Raw genomic sequence first — 19709 nt, 5'->3', positions numbered from 1 at the left:
TTAAATTTCTGAAATCTTCCCTTAACTTCTAGCCTCCCTAACTCTGTTAATTGTAATAGTACAAGAAAAAGTTAAGAGGCCATTTTTATGTAGAATTGTCTGCTTTACAACTTTCATGAAAAACTTTTTTTTCTAGCTCTTACCCTTTTTGAGTTATCTTGAAAAAGCCCTTTGTTTTATCTTTTTCCACCCTTGGCCGGGGGTTGAACAAAAAATTACTCTCACTTATTGTTATAATATACCTTAAACTAACTCATATCAAAAATTCAGCCAAGTTGACAAAATTTCGATTTAAATGCTTAGTTAATTGGACTATATAGAGCTTTGAAGCTAATGATTTCATAGCATTCATAGCACGATGCTAAAAATAAAAATAACTCGGAAACGCACAGGAATTTCGAGACAGGAGAATGGACATTATTTTAGTTAAACTATATGTAATATTATATTTTTTGATATATGATATGGCATATGATATTTTTTTTAAAATAGTCATTGGCGTCGAAGTTCTGTTTAAGAAAGGGGCTCAAACCCCCTCCACTCCGCCACTGTGCAAGTTTTTGAACATTTTTATCGTTTGTTTTATGCCCCTTAATTAATAGGCATTATCTCCCAAACATGAAAAAATTCTAAGCATTCGTTTATAAGTTATAATGAATATTCGAGAAAAAAAAATTATATTCAACACCCCGTATCTCGGAAACGAAGCCTTCTACGACATATGTTTATAGGAACTTTTCTTTTTAAAAACATGTGTTCTATCTCCTGTTAAAGTTTGTCTACAAAAAACTGACTCACCCTGTATATATAAAAGATTAATACAGGGTGGTCCGAATTTTATGCAGGAAACTTCGAGGGTAGATAGATCTCTTTAAAATAATAGGTGTTTGCCTTATAAACATAGGTCTGGAACGGCCTCATTTTAAAGATACAGGGTGTTAAAGTTGTTAAAAAAATTGATTTTTTTGTTTATATTTCTGGAATCTATTAACCGATCTCAATAAAATTTGGTACAGATAATGTATGACAGTAGGCCTTGCATTTCTAAAATATGAGCTCTAAAGGTTCAACCANAAATTTCCCATTCAAGCCATAAAAATTTATTGCGCCATAAACGTTTTGAGACAGGCGTACGGAAAATCCTAACAGGCAGACAGGCAATCTATTGACTGGCTCTATCGACCTGTCTCCGTTTCGTTAAAAGTCATAATAGTCCAGTCGGCGGAGCCAAAAAACGAGCCGAAATGGCTGTTGCTTGATGTAAACCTGTTTTTTTTTAATCGAACCGGGAAAATGTGTACATTCGGAATATCGACCTGCGGAAAGCTGAAAACCATGGGAAGTTTGTTTAAATTAATGAAAAGTGCAAAATAATTCAAAAATGGCCCGTTTTTTCGGATATTATCGCTTATTATTCGTAAAGGAAGCCTCGGACGAAAAAAAGTAACTAAAGATTTTTTGTTCATTATTGAATGTTGTACAAGATAGGCATATTGGCGAACCAAAATTTTTAAAATTTGCATTGCAAAATAGCAATAAACTAATGAAAAATGTGGCACTTTTTCAGAGGAGCTTGACACTAATGAATCCTTCTACTTGCATTAATATCGACTAACTGCCTGTTGTCGTTTGGAGAAATTGAAGATCTTTAAAAAATGTTGTGCTTTGGGGGTGGCGATCGCCACATCGCCACCCCCTCTGGATCCGGGCCTGTCAACATCTCAGGCGTGACCGATAATCGCAAGCGTTATTCGTCTTCTTAAGTCAGCGAAGTCGAGGGGTTTAGTTTTGTATTCAATACTTTTGACATATCCCCATAAGAAGAATAAATCTGAAAACACTTAATATTTCCGAAATAGTTGAAGATAGGTATAGGACATTGTATATGAAATATGTCTAGAATTTTCTGAAGAATACAACAATTGAATAATATACAGGGTGTTGCATTTAAAATAAGAAAGTTGGTATTGACCACTGTTACATGACACACCCTGTATAAAAAAATTTTGTTGAAAAAAAATGCGCAACTAAAAATACCAATCGATGTGACCGAGCGTTTTTTCGAACACGACCCCATTTATTTATTATTGAATTTATTTCATATGTCTGATACACACTGTATGAGCAACCCTTTTGGAGATCTCATGCAGGTCCGCAACCCTTAATTTAATTTTTTATTTCGTAAATTTCTTCCGAAATTTTTACGTCCTGAAAATTATCTTCGTTGGCCTAGAAATCATCTGCTAAAAAATGGTGTAGGTTCTACCATTTATTATAAAAATGTAACCACTTTAATTTTCACACCCGCCACTGATTTAATCTATTATTTGAAATTGTTTTGAAAATCTACAATTAATGTTGCAATACAATTAGAACATTCAATCGTTAATACGTAGTTTACTCCAAAATTTACGAAAACCAAGTATACATGAATATTAAAAAAAAAAACAAATGTGCTACCTAGACGCACACTGTAAGAAAAATTGGACTTTTCATCATTTTCACCCAATTTCATTCAATAATGTATCAATTTATGTCCACACCCGATTGAAAGAAATTTTCCTCTACTAATATGAGTACAATTAAAATTTTATGAGTGAAACTATCAGTTTACTATGAAAATTGACCGATGTGGGATTAATTCAAGAGCGATTTTCTCAGAAACCGTTAAAGATAACGATTTGAAACAAGAGTACCTTTTTAACGTAAAACAGTTCGGGAAAACGGAATTTGCTGTCCAATTTGTTAAAAAGTCAAAGATGAAAAAGTTACACACGCAAAGTACCAAGGGCCCCCCGTACCCACCCCAATGGACCTTGTGGAAATAAATGGATTAGTCCAACAAATTGCTCATCAAAATTTAGCTGTGTATACCAAATTTCATTCATTTATCACAACGCGATTGAGAGATATTGCAAAAAAATGATTTCCATTCCTCCCTCTTCAATGGGTCCCTGTGCCCTTAGGAAGCATTTCCAGACCCATGTTCATATGAACTTTTTTACTTAGTTTTGATCATAGAATCGGCCTGTTCAGGGTTGGCAGCTAATTATGAGACACCCTGTATATCTTCTGGCGTCTGGAAAGCATATAGTACCACCATCAAAGCTCCTAGGCATCTTCCTCACTCTAGGTAAAACTAGTTAGTTATTGTTTAATTTCATCCCACAAAATGTGATAGGCATTTCTCTGAAACACTAAACTACATTTTCCACATAGAATCTGATGTTTCAATAAAACAGCAATTTACTTTGAAGAACAATATTAAACTGGTCAACTCTACCAGACACAGAAATCAATGTTTTCAATATAGATAAAAACTTGATTTGATACCAAACTCGCAAGATACTCATTATCTTTACCACTTGCTTTGATGTTTTATTTAGACTCTCTTCAAGAAATAATAAAAGATAAATGGATTTTAACATTTTTAGAGATTTGATCCGCATATACCATCTTGTTGGGCAGAATGGTCGTATTGTATATACTGCCTATTGAAATTGAGTTGATTAGTAGATTAGTGTCCAATAGTTTGTAAAACTAAACAGACTTTGAAACCTTCATAGGTCTTTAAATAAATCACATTTAATAATAAATTTTCGCGAAAATCAGGTTCCACATCTGTATTTTCGTTTAATTGGTTGTAACTAAACTGTAAGTTATTGATTTTTTCGGAAATTAAGAACATGTTCGATAACATTGTGCATGTATATCATATTTTATGTCACTGTAATCACACTATCTAAATAAACAAAAATATACAGGGTGTTCCACCTAAAAAGTAAAATCTAGTATATCTGAAACAACAACAATGTAGCAACACAAGAACTGCTCTCATCAGATAAACCGTATGTCCCTCCAACAATCTGTATAAAGCCTTTTTTACTTTTCCCAATAAATTTAACAAGAAATTGGGTTTTGAAAACTTGAATCAATCTTCTTCAATCCTTTTGGTATGTTTGAGAAAAAAATTTTATACTCTGTATTAATTTAAAAAGTGCCAAAAAATTATTTATTCTGCTGTTTTGGAAAATCAACGACTACTTTGCAAATACATATTGCGAAAAGTACATAATGTTTGTAGGTTTTTTTTAATTCAGATTGTTTGAACCGTTTTTCTTTCCTGAATCGTCCTGCATTATTTCATTTAATTGCGCCGAAAGTGATGTTCAAAAAAAAAATTTTTAAGTTTTATTCGAAAATCAGTTTATTTTCGAAAAACATAAGACAGTAGTAATTTGTAGAAAATTGAAAGACGAATCCGAAAATATTATGGTTGTAAAGCAGTGGCGTACTATTTTATTTAGAAAAATATGCCACCATACGCTGTATCTCCACCACTGGAGCATGTAAATTTTAGGAAGTTCTCAGATTTTGGACAATGTTTACATAAATATTGTGTATTGTGTATATTTTTAACGAAGTATCCTAGATAAAAACTTTATAGGAAAGACTCCCCTTAAAATTCACCAAAGAATACGAGGTTTCATTTTTGGTCACCATTTATGAATCATCCTGTATATTGAAACAACAAAACGATGCACTTTTATTGTTTACTTACTGAAAACGTGAATCCGCAGGTATATTTACTATTGCTTATATTTCTGAAAACATGGAAGAGTAGGTAGTAACCGTGGCAAAATGGAAAATACTTTTCGCGAAATATAGTTGTAATATTTTGACAAGAACTTGCTCGTCTCGTCATACTGAAAACTTTGAAAAGGTAGACAAAAATTATTTCATTATTCGTTATTCTTCTCCAACAATACACTTAGAGTGTATCCAATCAGCGCAATTGTCTGCTCTGAAACTTTAATCAGACGTGGATGTGCCGGTCTTAAAGAATTTTTCCGGAAACGGGAGGAAGACCATATTTTAGCAGAATTTTATTACTGGAGACTAGGTATGTCTGCGCGACAATGTTGTATGGTGACGTGAGTAATGAGCGTTTCTAATGGAATGGCGTTTTTCACGACAAAACTCTAGAAAACTGCACAAAAAGTGTGAATTTTTTACTTATTTAACAGCTTAACAGTTATTTTCATTGACTTATTAACAACGTAACATGAGGTCTGTACAGGTATTAGTATAATTAAATTATACAGGGTGTAACCTAAGTACGTTAAAATATTTAAGTGGGGTATTCAAAAAAAGTTTATACAAACATTTGTCCGGAAATGCTTCGTTTCTGAGATACAGTGTTGAAATTTTATTTCCGATTTTCTTAAATAACTTTTACGAAAGGGGATTTTTTGAGGTGAGAAATCATAATTTGGTATTAATTTTTGTGCAGCACTTACAGGGCGCTACGTACGCTATCATTATTAATTTTAATTTGCCATAACTTTTTTGATAGAAGACTTTTATGATTTTTTATGAATAAACCATATTCCTACACCTCCTTTAAGCAAAAAAGGTACACTTCCTTAACAACGCTAGAAGCCACCGTCTTCGATAAATTTGTAAATTTCTGTAAAGATACAACTTGCAGAGGCCCTTAGACGTTAAATGAAGTTGTCGAGAATTTTATTTATTATTAATTTATTTTATTTTCCTGATATTTTCCAACGGATACGGGATTCTTTGGTGAGGAGGTCAGAAACTTGTATTAATGTCGGGGGTAGCCACATTCAGTAGCTGTTGTAATAATGATTTTGTTTAATTTTAATTTCAACACCCTGTATCTTAGAAACGAAACATTTCCGGACAAAGGTTTATATAAACTTTTTTTCTTACAATTAATTCAGGAATACCCCACTTAAATATTTTAACGTACTTAGGTTACACCCTGTATATGTAGGTAGGCTAGTTTGTTAAAATTACAATGAATCTTTTTTTGTATTTTAACGACCCAAATAATTTTTCCCCCCACTTCCTATTAGTAGGTACTACACTTAGATATTATGGGAAAAGTGTAGATGATTTGCTGAATCTAAAAAATATTCTCGAATAAAAAAATATATACAAAATTGCATATGTTTAGATACAGGGTGGGCCACTGGCCACTCTCTATTTATTCCGTTATTTTTCGGTACAGAAAATGAGTGTACAGATAAAAGGAAACTTTGTAAATTTTCTGATACACCTAAGTTATGAAAATAATTGAGCATATGAGCATTGGGTATAAGCACAAGGGATAAGATGCTTTTTAAGTGGAATACCTTGTATATTTTTACATTTTTCCGATAGAACGCTTTCTTCTGATTACAGTTATACAGGTTCGGAAAGTCCCCATGGTACATCGGCCGTTACGTGAGAGCGATAAAGTAAGTTATAGAAATCCGTGCGATAGACAAGGATGGTTACATTGAAGACGTTTCATAATTTGAATAGTCAGTCCCACGTCTCTAACCCGAAACGGGCGGTGCGATAGGCGCCGACTACTCGGGTGGTCCGGGGCTCAAGCACCCGACAAAAGTATTTGTGGGGTGCGGAGCACCCGCAAGAATTATTATCAGTTTTGTTAGAATAGTATATTTCTGTGCTACCTACTTTTACGTCTACATAGTACATATATTTATATTTTCACTTGTTATTCCATAGAAGTTAATTTTTTGTTAAAATTATTAATTGTTAAATTTTTGAAATTTGTATCGAAACAGTAATAAAGCCACCTATGCTTTCGCTATCATAACCACTGAACTATTTTTAAAAAACGGAATGACTTCTCTAAAATTTGTATCTACAGGTAGTGTTTCTGTTTACTTTTTTTTCATTTCAACTACAACTCATTTCAAATAAAGGAATCAAAGGGAATTACAGATTATTTAAATTTTGAATTTATTGATACGTAAATGTATATGTTTTAATGTAATTTATTCAGTACCATAATTTTCACAGTATCTATTATTTTTTAATAATACGATTCGTAATTAGAGAAGAGATATGGTTATATACCAATATGGAGCTGATGATAGCTCAAAGATATATATTATTTCAAGTAGGGTTCAGAGGAAGAAAAGACTGAATCGTTATAAATGATAAGAAAATTAAATATAAAAATATTTTCTCTTTTTTCTGATAAATTACGATATTTCAAATATAAAACATTTAAAAATGTATTTATTCCATAACACTTTTATACATAAAAATCAACCAATATAAATAATAATGATAAAATATACTTTAATGTTTTCTGACTTTGCTGCAATTATTATAGGTGTGAGATTTTTGGTTTAGACAACTAGAGTCTAGAGCTTTTAAATAATGAGTAAATATACGATGTTATCAGTTTAACTGAATTGCAAGAATTTAAAAGTAATCTATTAATTTTCTGTCTATGAGCATAGTTTTTAGTGAACCGGAATAATTTTAGTTGAAACTTGACATTGCTGGCAACCCTAATTATACGACGAAAAATAAATGTATTGAAAACGTTTTTATTAATTCTTGTAACAATTATGTAATGAGTTATAATATATTTCAATAAGATTCAGTTCACAGATTTCGCATGGGGTTGCATACAATTAACGGTATAATTAATAAACTGCAAATCCTGCAACAACTGAGTTAATCTTTTAAAATGTCTCTCTGTGTATGGTAAAGTGCTTTCTATCGTAGAACTCAACCCCACGGGTCTAAATTCACCAGTCTGCAATTCATTTAACAAAACATTCAGTACTATCTGAGCAGGTTGACAATTTTTACTGTTCATATTCCAGTTCGTAGCGCACTTTAATAAACTTTCTTTTTGGTCATTACGCAACTCCTTTATTGTGTCAGCTAAACCGCTATCACCCTTCTTTATTATATCCTGTGTAATCCTCAGAACTGTCGCCGGTCTATTTAATCTCAAGGCTAGCTTCAAAGCTTTTAACAGTTCGTCACCCTGAATGTAGTTATATAGTGTTTGTTCTTGTAATGCCAATTCCTCTGCTTCTTTCTGCCGTTGCTGTTTAAGTTCCTCCGTAACATCCTTCCATTTAATCAAAACTGAGCCTGTACCGCCCGTTACGAGTCTCGATTCATCCTTATTCAGCGCTAAAGCCCAGATTCTAGCCTCATGTTCATCTAGCGTGCAAACACACTCTGAGGTTTTTATTGAAAATAACTTTAAAAGTCCGTCCGATCCCGCACTTAACAGCTGCATTCCCGAAGAGACAAATTCTACTTTTAACACACTAGATTCATGACCTTCTAACGTTTTGAGGCAATTTAAATCAGCAACTGACCACAACTTTATGGTACAATCTGCAGAAGACGTCACTACTACCTGATCCACGGGAGAAAACCGAATTGACCAAACACCTCTCCTGTGACCTCTCAATATACCAACTAGAGTCAGTGAATCTGTCCAAAGCTTTGCAGTTTTGTCTTGAGAGGCCGTCGCTATAATTCTATCATTGGGTGATACAGCAACACTATTCACTTCTTTCTGATGAGCGATCACAGTATGTGTACAATTTAAGTTGGTGTCTGTGAATTTCGATGGAATTTCCCATAGTTTCAAGCAAGTGTCTTGGCTTGCAGACAGAGCAAACTTTGCACCCATTTGACTGAAAGCTACGCACCCTACTGAACCTGTGTGGCGCAATCCAGTCCCAACGCAACTCATCGTTCCATCTTTCAAGAGCCATAGACGGATTGTATTATCTTTTCCTGACGAAAGTAAAAGATCAGGGTTTGTTTTGCTTGTACATAAAGAAAGAACAAGATCAGTATGACCTTTCAGCAACTGGCAATTCATCGTATCATTCTTATATAACTTAATATCACTCGAGTTTGTAGCTACCGCTAAATATTCATCATTTTTGCCTACGAACGTGACATCTAATATTTCATCCGAAAAACCAATGAATTGTTTTAAACAAACAAACGATTTTAAATGATGAATAATTATGTTATGCTCTACAGTAACTACAGCTAGAGCCTTTGATTTGTCATTAAATAATAAGTTTGAAATAGCTAACCCGCCTTCTTCTGTTGCGGGTGAGACTAACGAGTTGGTTTGCACAAAAACTTCTTTCGCTTTTTTCACATCCCACACTTTTATTACCCCTTTCTCTCCTCCTGCCGCTACATATATACTTTCAGGTTCCGATTTAAATCCAGGTAACTTGAACTTAATCGGCAAATTAACAATGGCCTCCACAGCTTCGTAAGTTGGTATGGTGCGTAATGCAGTGGTGTTCTCAAACTCCCACAAAATAATGACCTTGTCACGGCCACAGCTCACAAAATGCTTATTATCGTGACCAAAGACAACTGAGGTTACTTTGCTGTAATGGGCATTGTAAATGATGCTTACTTCACCTTTTTCTAGTTCAAAGCAATTGATTTTGCCATCATCCCCTGAAGCGAATATTTTATTTTCAACAGGGTGGTATTTTGTTATATTTATAACTCCTTGGCAACCCTTAAGGCTAAGAATACACGCTTGGTATTGAAGGTCCCATATCCTGACAATACCATCCGATCCTCCACTTGCGAGTTTGCTTTCCTTTAATGCCAAACTGGCAACAGGGCCCTTATGAATGTATTTCCACATTTTCTCTACTTCGCCTTCTTTATTCCATAATTTTAATAGCCCGCTTTTATGTGACGATACTACCCTTTGTCCATCAGAAGTAAACGTCTGAACGAAATCTGCATCTTCAGAATTTGCTTCTCCAATAGTTGTTTCCACGAGACCATTTTCTACATTCAATAACGAGATACTGGAATTGGTTTGGCAAAATAGTTTATCTTCATGCCATTCTATGTTGCCCCCTGTGTAAAAAGCACCATGTTTCGATTCTACCCCATATCTAGAAGAAAAGATTTTAGGTACTTTAGTTCATAATATACTATAACGCACATCTATTCTTATGGAATTTTCGCACACATGTGTACAATATAACCTCACAAAAAACCTAATCAAGAATTTTAAGTTAAAAAGGAAAAGGTACTTACGCTTCTTTTAATTTAATATTGGATGTCATGTTATATTCATAAACCTTAAATTAAGTAATTATATTTACTACTACTAATCCTCTAAACAGAAATTCTTAGCCTTTTGTTCTTGTTGATACTTTTGTTAGGTTATGGGTATATAAATAAAATATATAGCATATAGCGTGTTTGTTAAAAAGTATCCCTACATTTCAGGTTATAATGAATGGAATTATTCAAATTACTTCAAAGACAAGAGCATCCACAAATATCATAAAGTTGGTAAGGTGTGTTAGTTTATTTTCTGGGAATTGCAAAAAGAATGAAAAGATTCAAGGAAACTTTATTCCTGTGTATAAATTCCCTTATATTCTTCCATTTTCAATGATTAATAGGCTAAAGGTCTATCAGACAGCTCTAACTGCAATTAGTATACCTGTTACAGTATGCTTAAATCAACTAGATCAAATATCAAGTGGTGCAGTTCAATTTACAGTCGCTCTTGGTGAGTACTTATTAATTTTTTTGCATGTAATATGTAACACAATTTTACGATTATATATCGAATAAACAATTTTTTTTAGGATTTTCTGGTTGTCTGGCTTTGTATAGTTTGGGATATCTAACACAAAATTTTATTGGTTACATTTATTACAATGAAGAAAAAGATGTTGCGAAAATATCTTACATAGATTCATGGGGAAAAAGAAAAGATATCGAAATACCTACAAAAGATATTGTTCCCTTCAATGAATTACCTAGTACTTTTTTAGATGGTTTATATTTCACATTTCGACGTTTTTCTACGAAGGAAACTTTAAAATTCAGTTTAAATTTCGGTATTATATTAGATAAAGAAAAAATTAAGCGAGTTATGTAATTTATTCTTTAGGTAGGTATCTACAGAAATAAAATTATTTAAATTACTTGTGTATTTATTTAACTCCATCTATAATGGGCATATGCCCTATTTGCTTCACATTGTTTATGTAGGTCTTGTTTTCTTTTTATAACTCGTCCTGTATTGTTTGAAGCATCTATTAGTTCACGTGCTAATTGTGTCGGAAACTGTATATTTCTCGTGTCTCTGTCCCTTGCGGCAGCAATCAACCATTTCATTGATAAAAACTGAGCTTTCTTTTCTGTAATTGGAACAGGTACCTAAAAAATTTAATTACGTATATTATTAAAATTGTGCTCATTTTATTTACATACTTGATACTTTACACCTCCTCGTTTAATGGGTGTAAGTTGCATAACTGGTTTGCAGTTTTCAATAGCATTGCAAAATATCGTTTTAGGGTTTAGTTCGATTTTACTTTTATCCTCTTCATTTTGACATTTGTGATATTTTTCTATCTGCATCCTTTTCACATTTTCAAATGATTTTTCTATCAAAGACCTAGCTAGCACTTTTAAACCGTCTCTCATACAGTAATTGATAAACAAACTAAAACGAATACGCCTTATTCTTTCATACTAATATAATATATAGTGCAGACATACTTTACTAAAGCATCTTGAGTTTGGGAGCTAGTTTGATCGCTTAATGCAGCTCTGATGGGAATATGAGCCAATTTTTGGGCTTCTCCGATTCTTACGAGATCTTCCTGTGCCTCCTTTTTATAAACAGGTTGAATATAATAACTTGGGTACTGAGACATTCCATTTTGTTGAATAAATGCACTAAAAATTTGGCAATTTTTAAAAATGTACGTTGTGTATCATAATTTGTGACAAGATTGAGGTTAATATTGAGAGACGAAATATGCCATAAATTCTCGGCTACCATAAGATATTTTGTATAAAATTAAATGTAAAACTATTAACTTACCCGATTAATGGCGATTTTGTTCTAATTATTCTGAAATTAAAGAATAATTTATTTATCGCCGTCATTGTTCAATCATGCGCAGCTGTAGGGTGCGCAACGCAATTTAAAAAAAATTCAAATTTCTTGTTTCTGTATGTTTGTATAATATTTTTATTCTTTCACTAGTACTCTTTATATATGTTTGTACCTATATTACATGTTTTGTGATTATTGTGATACTTTATACACATATGATATGACACCCGTTAATTCTAAAAGTGTACATTATTTCAATACCGCACATGTAGTCGCCGCCGCCATTATTCTATGGCTAGAAATTGGCCTCAATGATTTGGGATCGAGGGGGATTATCCCTCTTTATCCTGCCTCATCTCGTGTAGGCCTGGACAGCCTTCGTAGGTGGGCCCCATCCGTCGTCTACCCCGACCGCAATTGCGGCCGGTGTAGGCGCTTTGTGGGACCTCCTTTTGTCCTGGCTGGGCCCTGCCGGCTAGGGCCCTTTCTTCTGGCGCTCATCTTGCTTCGCCGGCTCGTCTGTGTAAACCCCGGGGGTAGTGTCATGTTTATGTGTGGTATGGTTGGGTAGGGTAGTGCGGCTATGCAGCCTGGGATGCGCTTTGCTAAGGTGGCCCTTAGGCTAGCGCGGGAGGGGAGGGGTAAGGAGGGTATGGGGGGTGTGTAAGTGTATGTGTGTGTGTCGTTGTCTTCGTTTCTTGATCCTAGCTGTCTCTGAAACAGAAAAGGTTAGCGGGCAGAGGGGGGGGGTCATTGGGGTGTTCACCCAGGGTCAAAAAGTTGGTGTCTAGGTCTTTTGTGTTTGTCGGTCACGTCGGGTACGTAGTCAACGGCTTGCCTGAGGAGGGGATTGTCATGTCTAGCGGCTACGTCAAATCGTTTCTCCGCGTTTTGTCTTATTGTCTGTGTAGCGTTTGTGTATTGTAAGTCTCGTAATATGTCAGTGTTTCTTACGTACCAGGGCGCGTCGGTGGCCGTGCGGAGGGCTATGTTTTCCACAGCCTGTAGTGACTTTAAGTGGCTTTTTGCCGCGTGACCCCACGCCGTGGAGGCGTAGGTTAGCTGCGGTTGAAGTACCACCTTGATAAAGGCGCGTTCTCACGAGTCAAGTTTAGTTGACCAATTTTAGTTGATCAACAAAAGTTGAATCAAAACTGTTGTGAGAACCTGTCGTTCAAGAAAGTTGATCAACTTTGTAGTTGATCAAGAAAAGTTTGACCCAAGCAAACTTTTATCGTTCAAGTGATGAGTCATCACGAATTGTTTTCAAGTCGAAACTTGTCTTGAAACGTGTGAACTAGGCAGTCAACTTGTTGACTGTGTTTAGTACATTTTGTCAAAGCGGCCGGGTGTACGTGCGTTTGTTTGGCTTATAAAATAATTAGGTGTTCATAAAATAGTTAAAAAGCATGAGTCTCAAGTGGTCTGAAAGTATTATGATGAAATTTTTGGAGTTGTATCAGAGGTATGATTGTCTGTGGGACCACCGAATGGATAAATATAGAAATTGAGACGCACGAGAAGATGCTTTGGGTTGTATTGTCAAGGAAATGGAAATTCCTGGTATTACTATTGCTGAGCTAAAAAACAAAATCAAATCAAAAAGAACATTCATTGGTTTGCAAATCGATACATAGTGGGATGGGAAGAGATGAATTGTACGTACCAAAGTTGTTTTGGTATAAAAGAGCGGATATATTTTTAAATGGTGTTGCAAATACAAGGAATACCTCATCAAATTTAGTAAGTATGCTTTTTATTTATTTTTTTTACATAAACTTTTATGTATTATTTACATCGTCGTGTATCATATTCAGTTGCCGGGGCACAGCTCCATGTCCGGAAAAATATTCGGCATATTCATTACGTACAGTAGATGGTAATTTTGAATAGTTACGACTTCCTAAATTAACGTGCAAATTAACTACACCATTCGCTTCAGTACTTTGTGTTCTCCAAGAACCCGGTATAATACGCCTGATATTTAGATCTTCAGTATCAAAAGACCCTGTTGGTGTATATTTTTCACCCGAACTCATTTTTAACCAATTATGTAATGCTAAAGCTGCTTTAACAATTTTGTCCACCTTGGTAATTCCAACCGCTATAGGTCGTTCAAACACTCTGAATCTAGAAACCAAAATTCCAAATGCATTTTCTACAATGCGACGAGCTCTTGATAAGCGATAGTTAAAAATTTTCTGTTTTCTAGATAAATGAGTACTCCTTCCAAAGGGTTTTAAAATGTAGGGTCTTAAGGGAAAAGCATCGTCAGCTACAAATACTCCTCCTTTTGGAAAATGTAACGTATTCCTAACATCTTCTAATGCTGTATTTAATGATGATTTTGCAAAAACCGCAGCATCGTTTGCTCGTCCATTTGTACCTACGTCAAAATAGCGAAAGCAATAGTTTGCGTCAACGCACGCAAACAAAATTACGCTATATGTCCCTTTATAATTAAAATACTCTGATCCACTGTGAGGCGCATTTCGTGTTACAATATGTTTTCCATCTAATGCACCACAACAGTTAGGAAAATTCCATCGAAAATAATATTCTCTTTGAATTGTCTTCCATTCTTCTTCATTTTGTGGCACCTGAAAAAAAATATTTTTCAAATTTTGCTGCATATTTAATTCACTTTTTTACTAATATAAGATATTTTAATAAAGTTCTATTTTTCTTTTAGAATTCACAACATGATGAAGCTGAAAGCGAAACCATCGAAAATACAGAAGAAACAGAAACAGAAAATATGTTTCCTGTATCAACGTCTACATCTATTACTATTGCCAATGGTATTACCCAGAAAAAAGCGATACATGTAGAAAACAAAAAAACTGCCAATCTGCCTACTGCAATCAAAGACAACAAATGTCTTTCGTGCTCCTCACAATCGCAAACGGAAAATAGCAGATAATGAAAATATTTCAAATATAAGCGCAGCAATTGATAAACTTGATGAAGTAGTGCAAAAAAATACAGGCAATGTTGATGATGAATTCGACATTTTTGCCAAACATATTGCGGTCCAGCTAAGACAGATGCCTCTTTACGATGCCATCATCTGCCAGGAACAAATTCAAACTATAGTACGACAAAAGCGATTGCAGCTCTTATCAGGGAGACAGTCCGAGTATCGTACAACTCCATCATCAATGTGTCGACCTTCTGAGTATTACTATCACACAACTCCATCACCAGCATTTTCACCTTCTGAGTATCATTCATCTCCATCGCCAGCGCTATCAAACAATATGGACCCAGAACATTCCTCGTCTTCATTTTCAAATGAATCATGCAACAGACAACAATGTGGAGAAGATTCGCAGGAGCCATCTGGTATACTTACTGCAGCTCTAACAGGTGTCATAGACTTATAATAGACTAAATTTTATATTACCTACTTTTGTTGCAAAATGTTTATACTTACTTTAATAAAATCTTGTAATGTGTCGTATATTGCTGTACACACTTCTCCCCTTCTTCTTTGAAATGGTATTTTTTGGTACTCGGTATACCGAAGCAAGCGTTGCAAATGAATCCCCTGTAGCTAAATACCTTAAAGTAACTTGCAGCTTTAATCTTGGTGAGATTGCTTGTCACATTACTGTATCTTGTTTTTTTATGACTTTTGACAGCAGCTCTTCAAGTTTTTCTTCGGACATTCTTAACTGATTTCTATACCCTTCTTTATCCTCTAATGCAAGCTCCTTCAACAACGTTTCTGATGCTCCCAATCTATTTCTTCTCAGAATCCACTGCCTCACCCAAAAACGACGTTTCTTACGACCTTTGTTCATATTATTAGCAATTCTTTTCAGTTCTTCTTTTAACAAAACAGCAATACTTTGCACACATTCACGCACAACCGCATTCGACGCCATTTTTACATTGAATCGCTGAATCAGTTTTAATTGAAATATGTGAACAAAAATTAATTCAAGTTGTATTCAACTTTTGTTGATCAACTAAAATTGGTCAACTAAACTTGACTCGTGAGAACGCGCCTTNGCGGGGCCCAGCCAGGACAAAAGGAGGTCCCACAAAGCGCCTACACCGGCCGCATTTGCGGTCGGGGTAGACGACGGATGGGGCCCACCTACGAAGGCTGTCCAGGCCTACACGAGATGAGGCAGGATAAAGAGGGATAATCCCCCTCGATCCCTAATCATTGAGGCCAATTTCTAGCCATGGAATAATGGCGCGACGACTGGATTTTCGACCGTGGCGGCTTTTTTGATTTGCCCGAAAAGTAAGGTGAAGTTTTGTTTTACCTCGCCTTTTCTCGGGGATCAGTTCTACAGACATGCATGAGTGTGTAAAATGCTGCCTGGGATGATTTGAAGTAACAAATTCTGAAAGGCGCTCGAAGCTGCGAATACAACAGTTTCATTATAGTTATTATTTTGTGCAACTAAATTAAATTTATATTAGATTTTGGCTTTCAGCTGACAATATTAAAAAGTACTTTCTAATTATTATTTAATTACTTACTTGTTTCTCTCGGAGGTATTTTAATTGTTTAAGTTTGGAGTATTTATAAAGAGTAGAACAGTAGAAGAACACTTCGGAAGCAATTGCAATTCCCTGGAAATTAGAAAGCAGCTTATACATATAAATTAATAGTTGGTTTCCAATCGCTAGGGAAATAGATAAGAGAGATAACTAGCTAGGGAACTAACTGCTCCTGCAGTGTTCTTCCACTGTTCTATTCTTTAAATAATCCAATTTTAAACAAATGGAACACCTTCGAGAGAAACACGTAAGTAATTTAAATAATTTTCATGCACAAGAGCCAAAAGCTAGAGAGCCTAATATAAATTTTACTTATTAAAGAACAGTGGCACAAAAATAATAACCATAATATTAAAAAATCTTAATTCCACATAGTGTGAAAAGAATTTGAGAGTATAAAGCTCATCAGTAAAAGGTGGTGCGTGAGGAGCACAGGAAAACAAACAAGAACACTTTAAGAGTAAAATGATCCAGTTTATTGGAACGCAAAAAAGCTAATCTGATCTGAAGTGTTCCTGTAGTTCTTCCGAGTACATTTTTTTGTCAATTTGAAAGCTGCTAATATTATCTATGGTGAGATGTGAGATCAGGGCATAGACCTAGTAAACTATGGACTGGCCCTAGAAAGAGAGGTCAATCGCGCTGATGTGTGCAAGGCAGATGAAGCTAGTTGAGGCAAATACCGNTTGAGTAACATAATAATTTTATTACCATATTGTTCTCATAATGCTCTCAACTTTAGATAATTTTTATTTCAAAAGCGTTTTTGAAATAGTATAAATAGTGAGTATTTTTTAAATATCTCTAATACTCTTTGTGATATTTTTATTTGTATTGTGAATGACTTAATTCGAACTAAAAAAGTTACATTGTATATTAAAAAAAAAATATGCTCTTCTAGTTTGGGGATGCGGCAACTTTTACCAAGAATTTCTTTCTCTTTGAGAAGCCACTGAAAAAAGTTTCTAATATGGATTACGAATTTTGACATTCATCGTACAAATAAAAATGTCACAAAACAATATCAGAAGCATTTAAAAAAAGCTATACATTTTATATTGTACAAATACGCTTCTGAAATAGAAATTTTCTAATGTTGAGACCATCATGAATATGGTAACAATGACGAACTGATAATTAGAAAAAGTTAGTTATGATTATGAATCTTAAAATGCTAGGTACATGAAAAACAAATAACATTACTGAAAAATAATATAAAGTTATAATTTCTTCTACGCATGGTCAATATTACATATATCCTTTTAATAATAATAAATTATACAGCAGAAATAAGGATACAAAATGATATCTTGACAAAGTAAATATCTGTAGGTATACCTAAACTCTTTTATTTAAGCATGCCTATACACATAAACAAATATAAACATTTGTACAAAATATAAAATAAATGACGTCTATTTCACTTGATTCATCCATATTTCAAATAGTTCTCACTGACTAAGTAGTTGCTCTTCAAATTATATCGAAACGTATAGTTGTTGTTCCATATTCTTAAGCCTGTATCAGACAATGCAATTTTTTGCAGGGATTTGGTTGCCGCGATAGAATTCATGAAATTTTTCTTATCAGACTATGCAATTCTGTCCCGGCAACTGAATTGCATGAATTAGAACATGCTCTATTCCGTGCAACAAAATTGCAGGGATTCTAGTTACTTTTATGATGATTTGTTTATTGCCAACTTAGCTGTTGTTGGCTGTTGATCATGGTTGTTGTTAGTAACACCGTTGAAGCCACTATTAAAGCTATACAGCAATTTACTTTTAAATTTTCATCCATTGCAATGTTTTGCTTGAATAAAAAATAATTGTTTACAAGATACATACAAGAAATTTTACATGTTAAACAATGCATAGTTGGTAACACTACTGAAAACTAAACAAATTGCAGTAATTCTGCCCCATTGTGTGATAATAAACATGCAATTTTATCCTCGCAACAAAATTCAGTTCAGAGCGAACAGCCGAGCTCAGCAGACGTGTTTGTTTGTGAAGTGAAGTGCATTGCAATGAGCAAAATCTACCTGCCTTTATTAAGGCTACCTGGAAAGAATCCCTTTCTTTCTTTTTAATCACCGACCTATTCCCCGGCTTAAGCATAGACGCCGTCTGCATCTTTGTTACAGGTACCTGTGCCGGGGTTATGCCCAGGTAAGTTTTTAACTTATTTATCAGTTATTTGCATTACATTAGAATACATTTCTTTAAAATTGCGACCCCGACAAAACACACCAAAAGACACGTACGCCCCCGTAAGGGGCATCCCCACACGATTAACACTTACACACCCTCCCACACACACACACACGCACACAATGTCGGACTCCGAAAACGAGGAGAACATATACATATACATGGACGATACAGAAAGCGAAAGACCCTCTTCAAGAGTCTCCGCTTCACCAAAAAACATGACCACTAAAACAGATTTATATGAACAGTTACAAACACAAAAACATGAAAACGAGACGCTAAAACAACAAATACACGAACTGACAGAACAAAACACCCGACAATACCAACAAATACTAACCATGACACAGCAAATCGTCGATTTGCAAAAAACAATTAAACTTTCGGACGAAAACACCACTAAATTACACCAAAAACTTGACAAACTCATTAACAAACAAATGTTAGACAATATACCCCAGACAGGCACACCCCCACCCCCCCCACACACACCCCGCACACACACGGACAGAGAAACGCACGGCGGAATCCTCTAGCGAGGACGAAGCCCCAAGACATAAAAAATCAGACAAAACAAAAAAAACACGACCACAAACACCAAACACGCGCCCCCCGACACCTAAACCCTCCACAAGCGCCCTACAAAACACCCCACAAAACACACAACAGACAGACAAAACCAAACAAGTAACCCCGGTAATCTTGCGAAAGCAAGAACCGTGGACGCAAGTACAAAAAATACTCACGACACTTAACATTAACTACACAAAAGTCAAACTCACTAAAGACGGTATAGTCATATACCCAAACACACCTAATGACCACAGACTATTGACAAAGACACTGACAGACAACGCTGAGGGTGGTGATACGCGGAATACCTGCGGGTGTTTCGCCAAGGGAGGTCCAAATCGACCTCGCACGACAAGGGTTCCCCGGCGCAATAGTGCACCGCATGGCGAGCCGTCAAAATAAACAGGAAATGCCCCTGGTCCTAATTCAGGCCCCACAGGACCAGNAATCACCGACCTAATCCCCGGCTTAAGCATAGACGCCGTCGGCATCTTTGTTACAGCACCTGTGCCGGGGTTATGCCCAGGTAAGTTTTTACTTATTTATCAGTTATTTGCATTACATTAGAATACATTTCTTTAAAATTGCGACCCCGACAAAACACACCAAAAGACACGTACGCCCCCGTAAGGGGCATCCCCACACGATTAACACTTACACACCCTCCCACACACACACACACG

The 19709-nt window shown here is 35.2% G+C and overlaps 3 protein-coding genes across 3 annotated transcripts; 1 reads left to right on the top strand and 2 right to left on the bottom strand.

Annotated features, from left to right (window-relative positions):
• Positions 1-7298: 7298 nt before the first annotated feature.
• On the bottom strand, positions 7299-10037 carry LOC108905481 (transducin beta-like protein 3). The gene is made up of 2 exons (XM_018708353.1): positions 9892-10037; positions 7299-9746 (listed from the first exon to the last, which is right to left on the bottom strand). Exons 1-2 carry the CDS (start codon positions 9918-9920, stop codon positions 7433-7435), a joined length of 2343 nt encoding a protein of 780 aa, XP_018563869.1. The 5' UTR covers positions 9921-10037; the 3' UTR covers positions 7299-7432.
• A 2-nt stretch (positions 10038-10039) lies between these two features.
• On the top strand, positions 10040-10761 carry LOC108905483 (transmembrane protein 186). The gene is made up of 2 exons (XM_018708356.1): positions 10040-10375; positions 10455-10761. The coding sequence occupies exons 1-2, from the start codon at positions 10093-10095 to the stop codon at positions 10748-10750; spliced, it is 579 nt and encodes a 192-aa protein (XP_018563872.1). The 5' UTR covers positions 10040-10092; the 3' UTR covers positions 10751-10761.
• Positions 10734-11978, bottom strand: LOC108905482 (28S ribosomal protein S7, mitochondrial). Its single transcript, XM_018708355.1, has 4 exons — positions 11705-11978; positions 11377-11556; positions 11086-11320; positions 10734-11031 (listed from the first exon to the last, which is right to left on the bottom strand). Exons 1-4 carry the CDS (start codon positions 11767-11769, stop codon positions 10810-10812), a joined length of 702 nt encoding a protein of 233 aa, XP_018563871.1. The 5' UTR covers positions 11770-11978; the 3' UTR covers positions 10734-10809.
• Between the last annotated feature and the right edge of the window lie 7731 nt (positions 11979-19709).

The sequence above is a fragment of the Anoplophora glabripennis genome, unplaced genomic scaffold (assembly GCF_000390285.2).
Source record: "Anoplophora glabripennis isolate ALB-LARVAE unplaced genomic scaffold, Agla_2.0 scaffold292, whole genome shotgun sequence".
In the NCBI taxonomy this organism is placed as follows: domain Eukaryota; kingdom Metazoa; phylum Arthropoda; class Insecta; order Coleoptera; family Cerambycidae; genus Anoplophora; species Anoplophora glabripennis.
This window is presented reverse-complemented; position numbering and strand designations above follow the sequence as displayed.

Bases quoted from the DNA above. Each gene is read 5' to 3' on its own strand.
- LOC108905481 (XM_018708353.1), bottom strand. From the start codon at position 9,920: ATGACATCCAATATTAAATTAAAAGAAGC. The intron at 9,747-9,891 runs GTAAGTACCTTT...CTTTTCTTCTAG, and splicing joins AATATTAAATTAAAAGAAGC to ATATGGGGTAGAATCGAAAC.
- LOC108905483 (XM_018708356.1), top strand. From the start codon at position 10,093: ATGAATGGAATTATTCAAATTACTTCAAAGACAAGAGCATCCACAAAT. The intron at 10,376-10,454 runs GTGAGTACTTAT...AATTTTTTTTAG, and splicing joins TCAATTTACAGTCGCTCTTG to GATTTTCTGGTTGTCTGGCT.
- LOC108905482 (XM_018708355.1), bottom strand. From the start codon at position 11,769: ATGACGGCGATAAATAAATTATTCTTTAATTTCAGAATAATTAGAACA. The intron at 11,557-11,704 runs GTAAGTTAATAG...CCAAATTTTTAG, and splicing joins ACAAAATCGCCATTAATCGG to TGCATTTATTCAACAAAATG. The intron at 11,032-11,085 runs GTATGTAAATAA...TAAATTTTTTAG, and splicing joins GAGGAGGTGTAAAGTATCAA to GTACCTGTTCCAATTACAGA.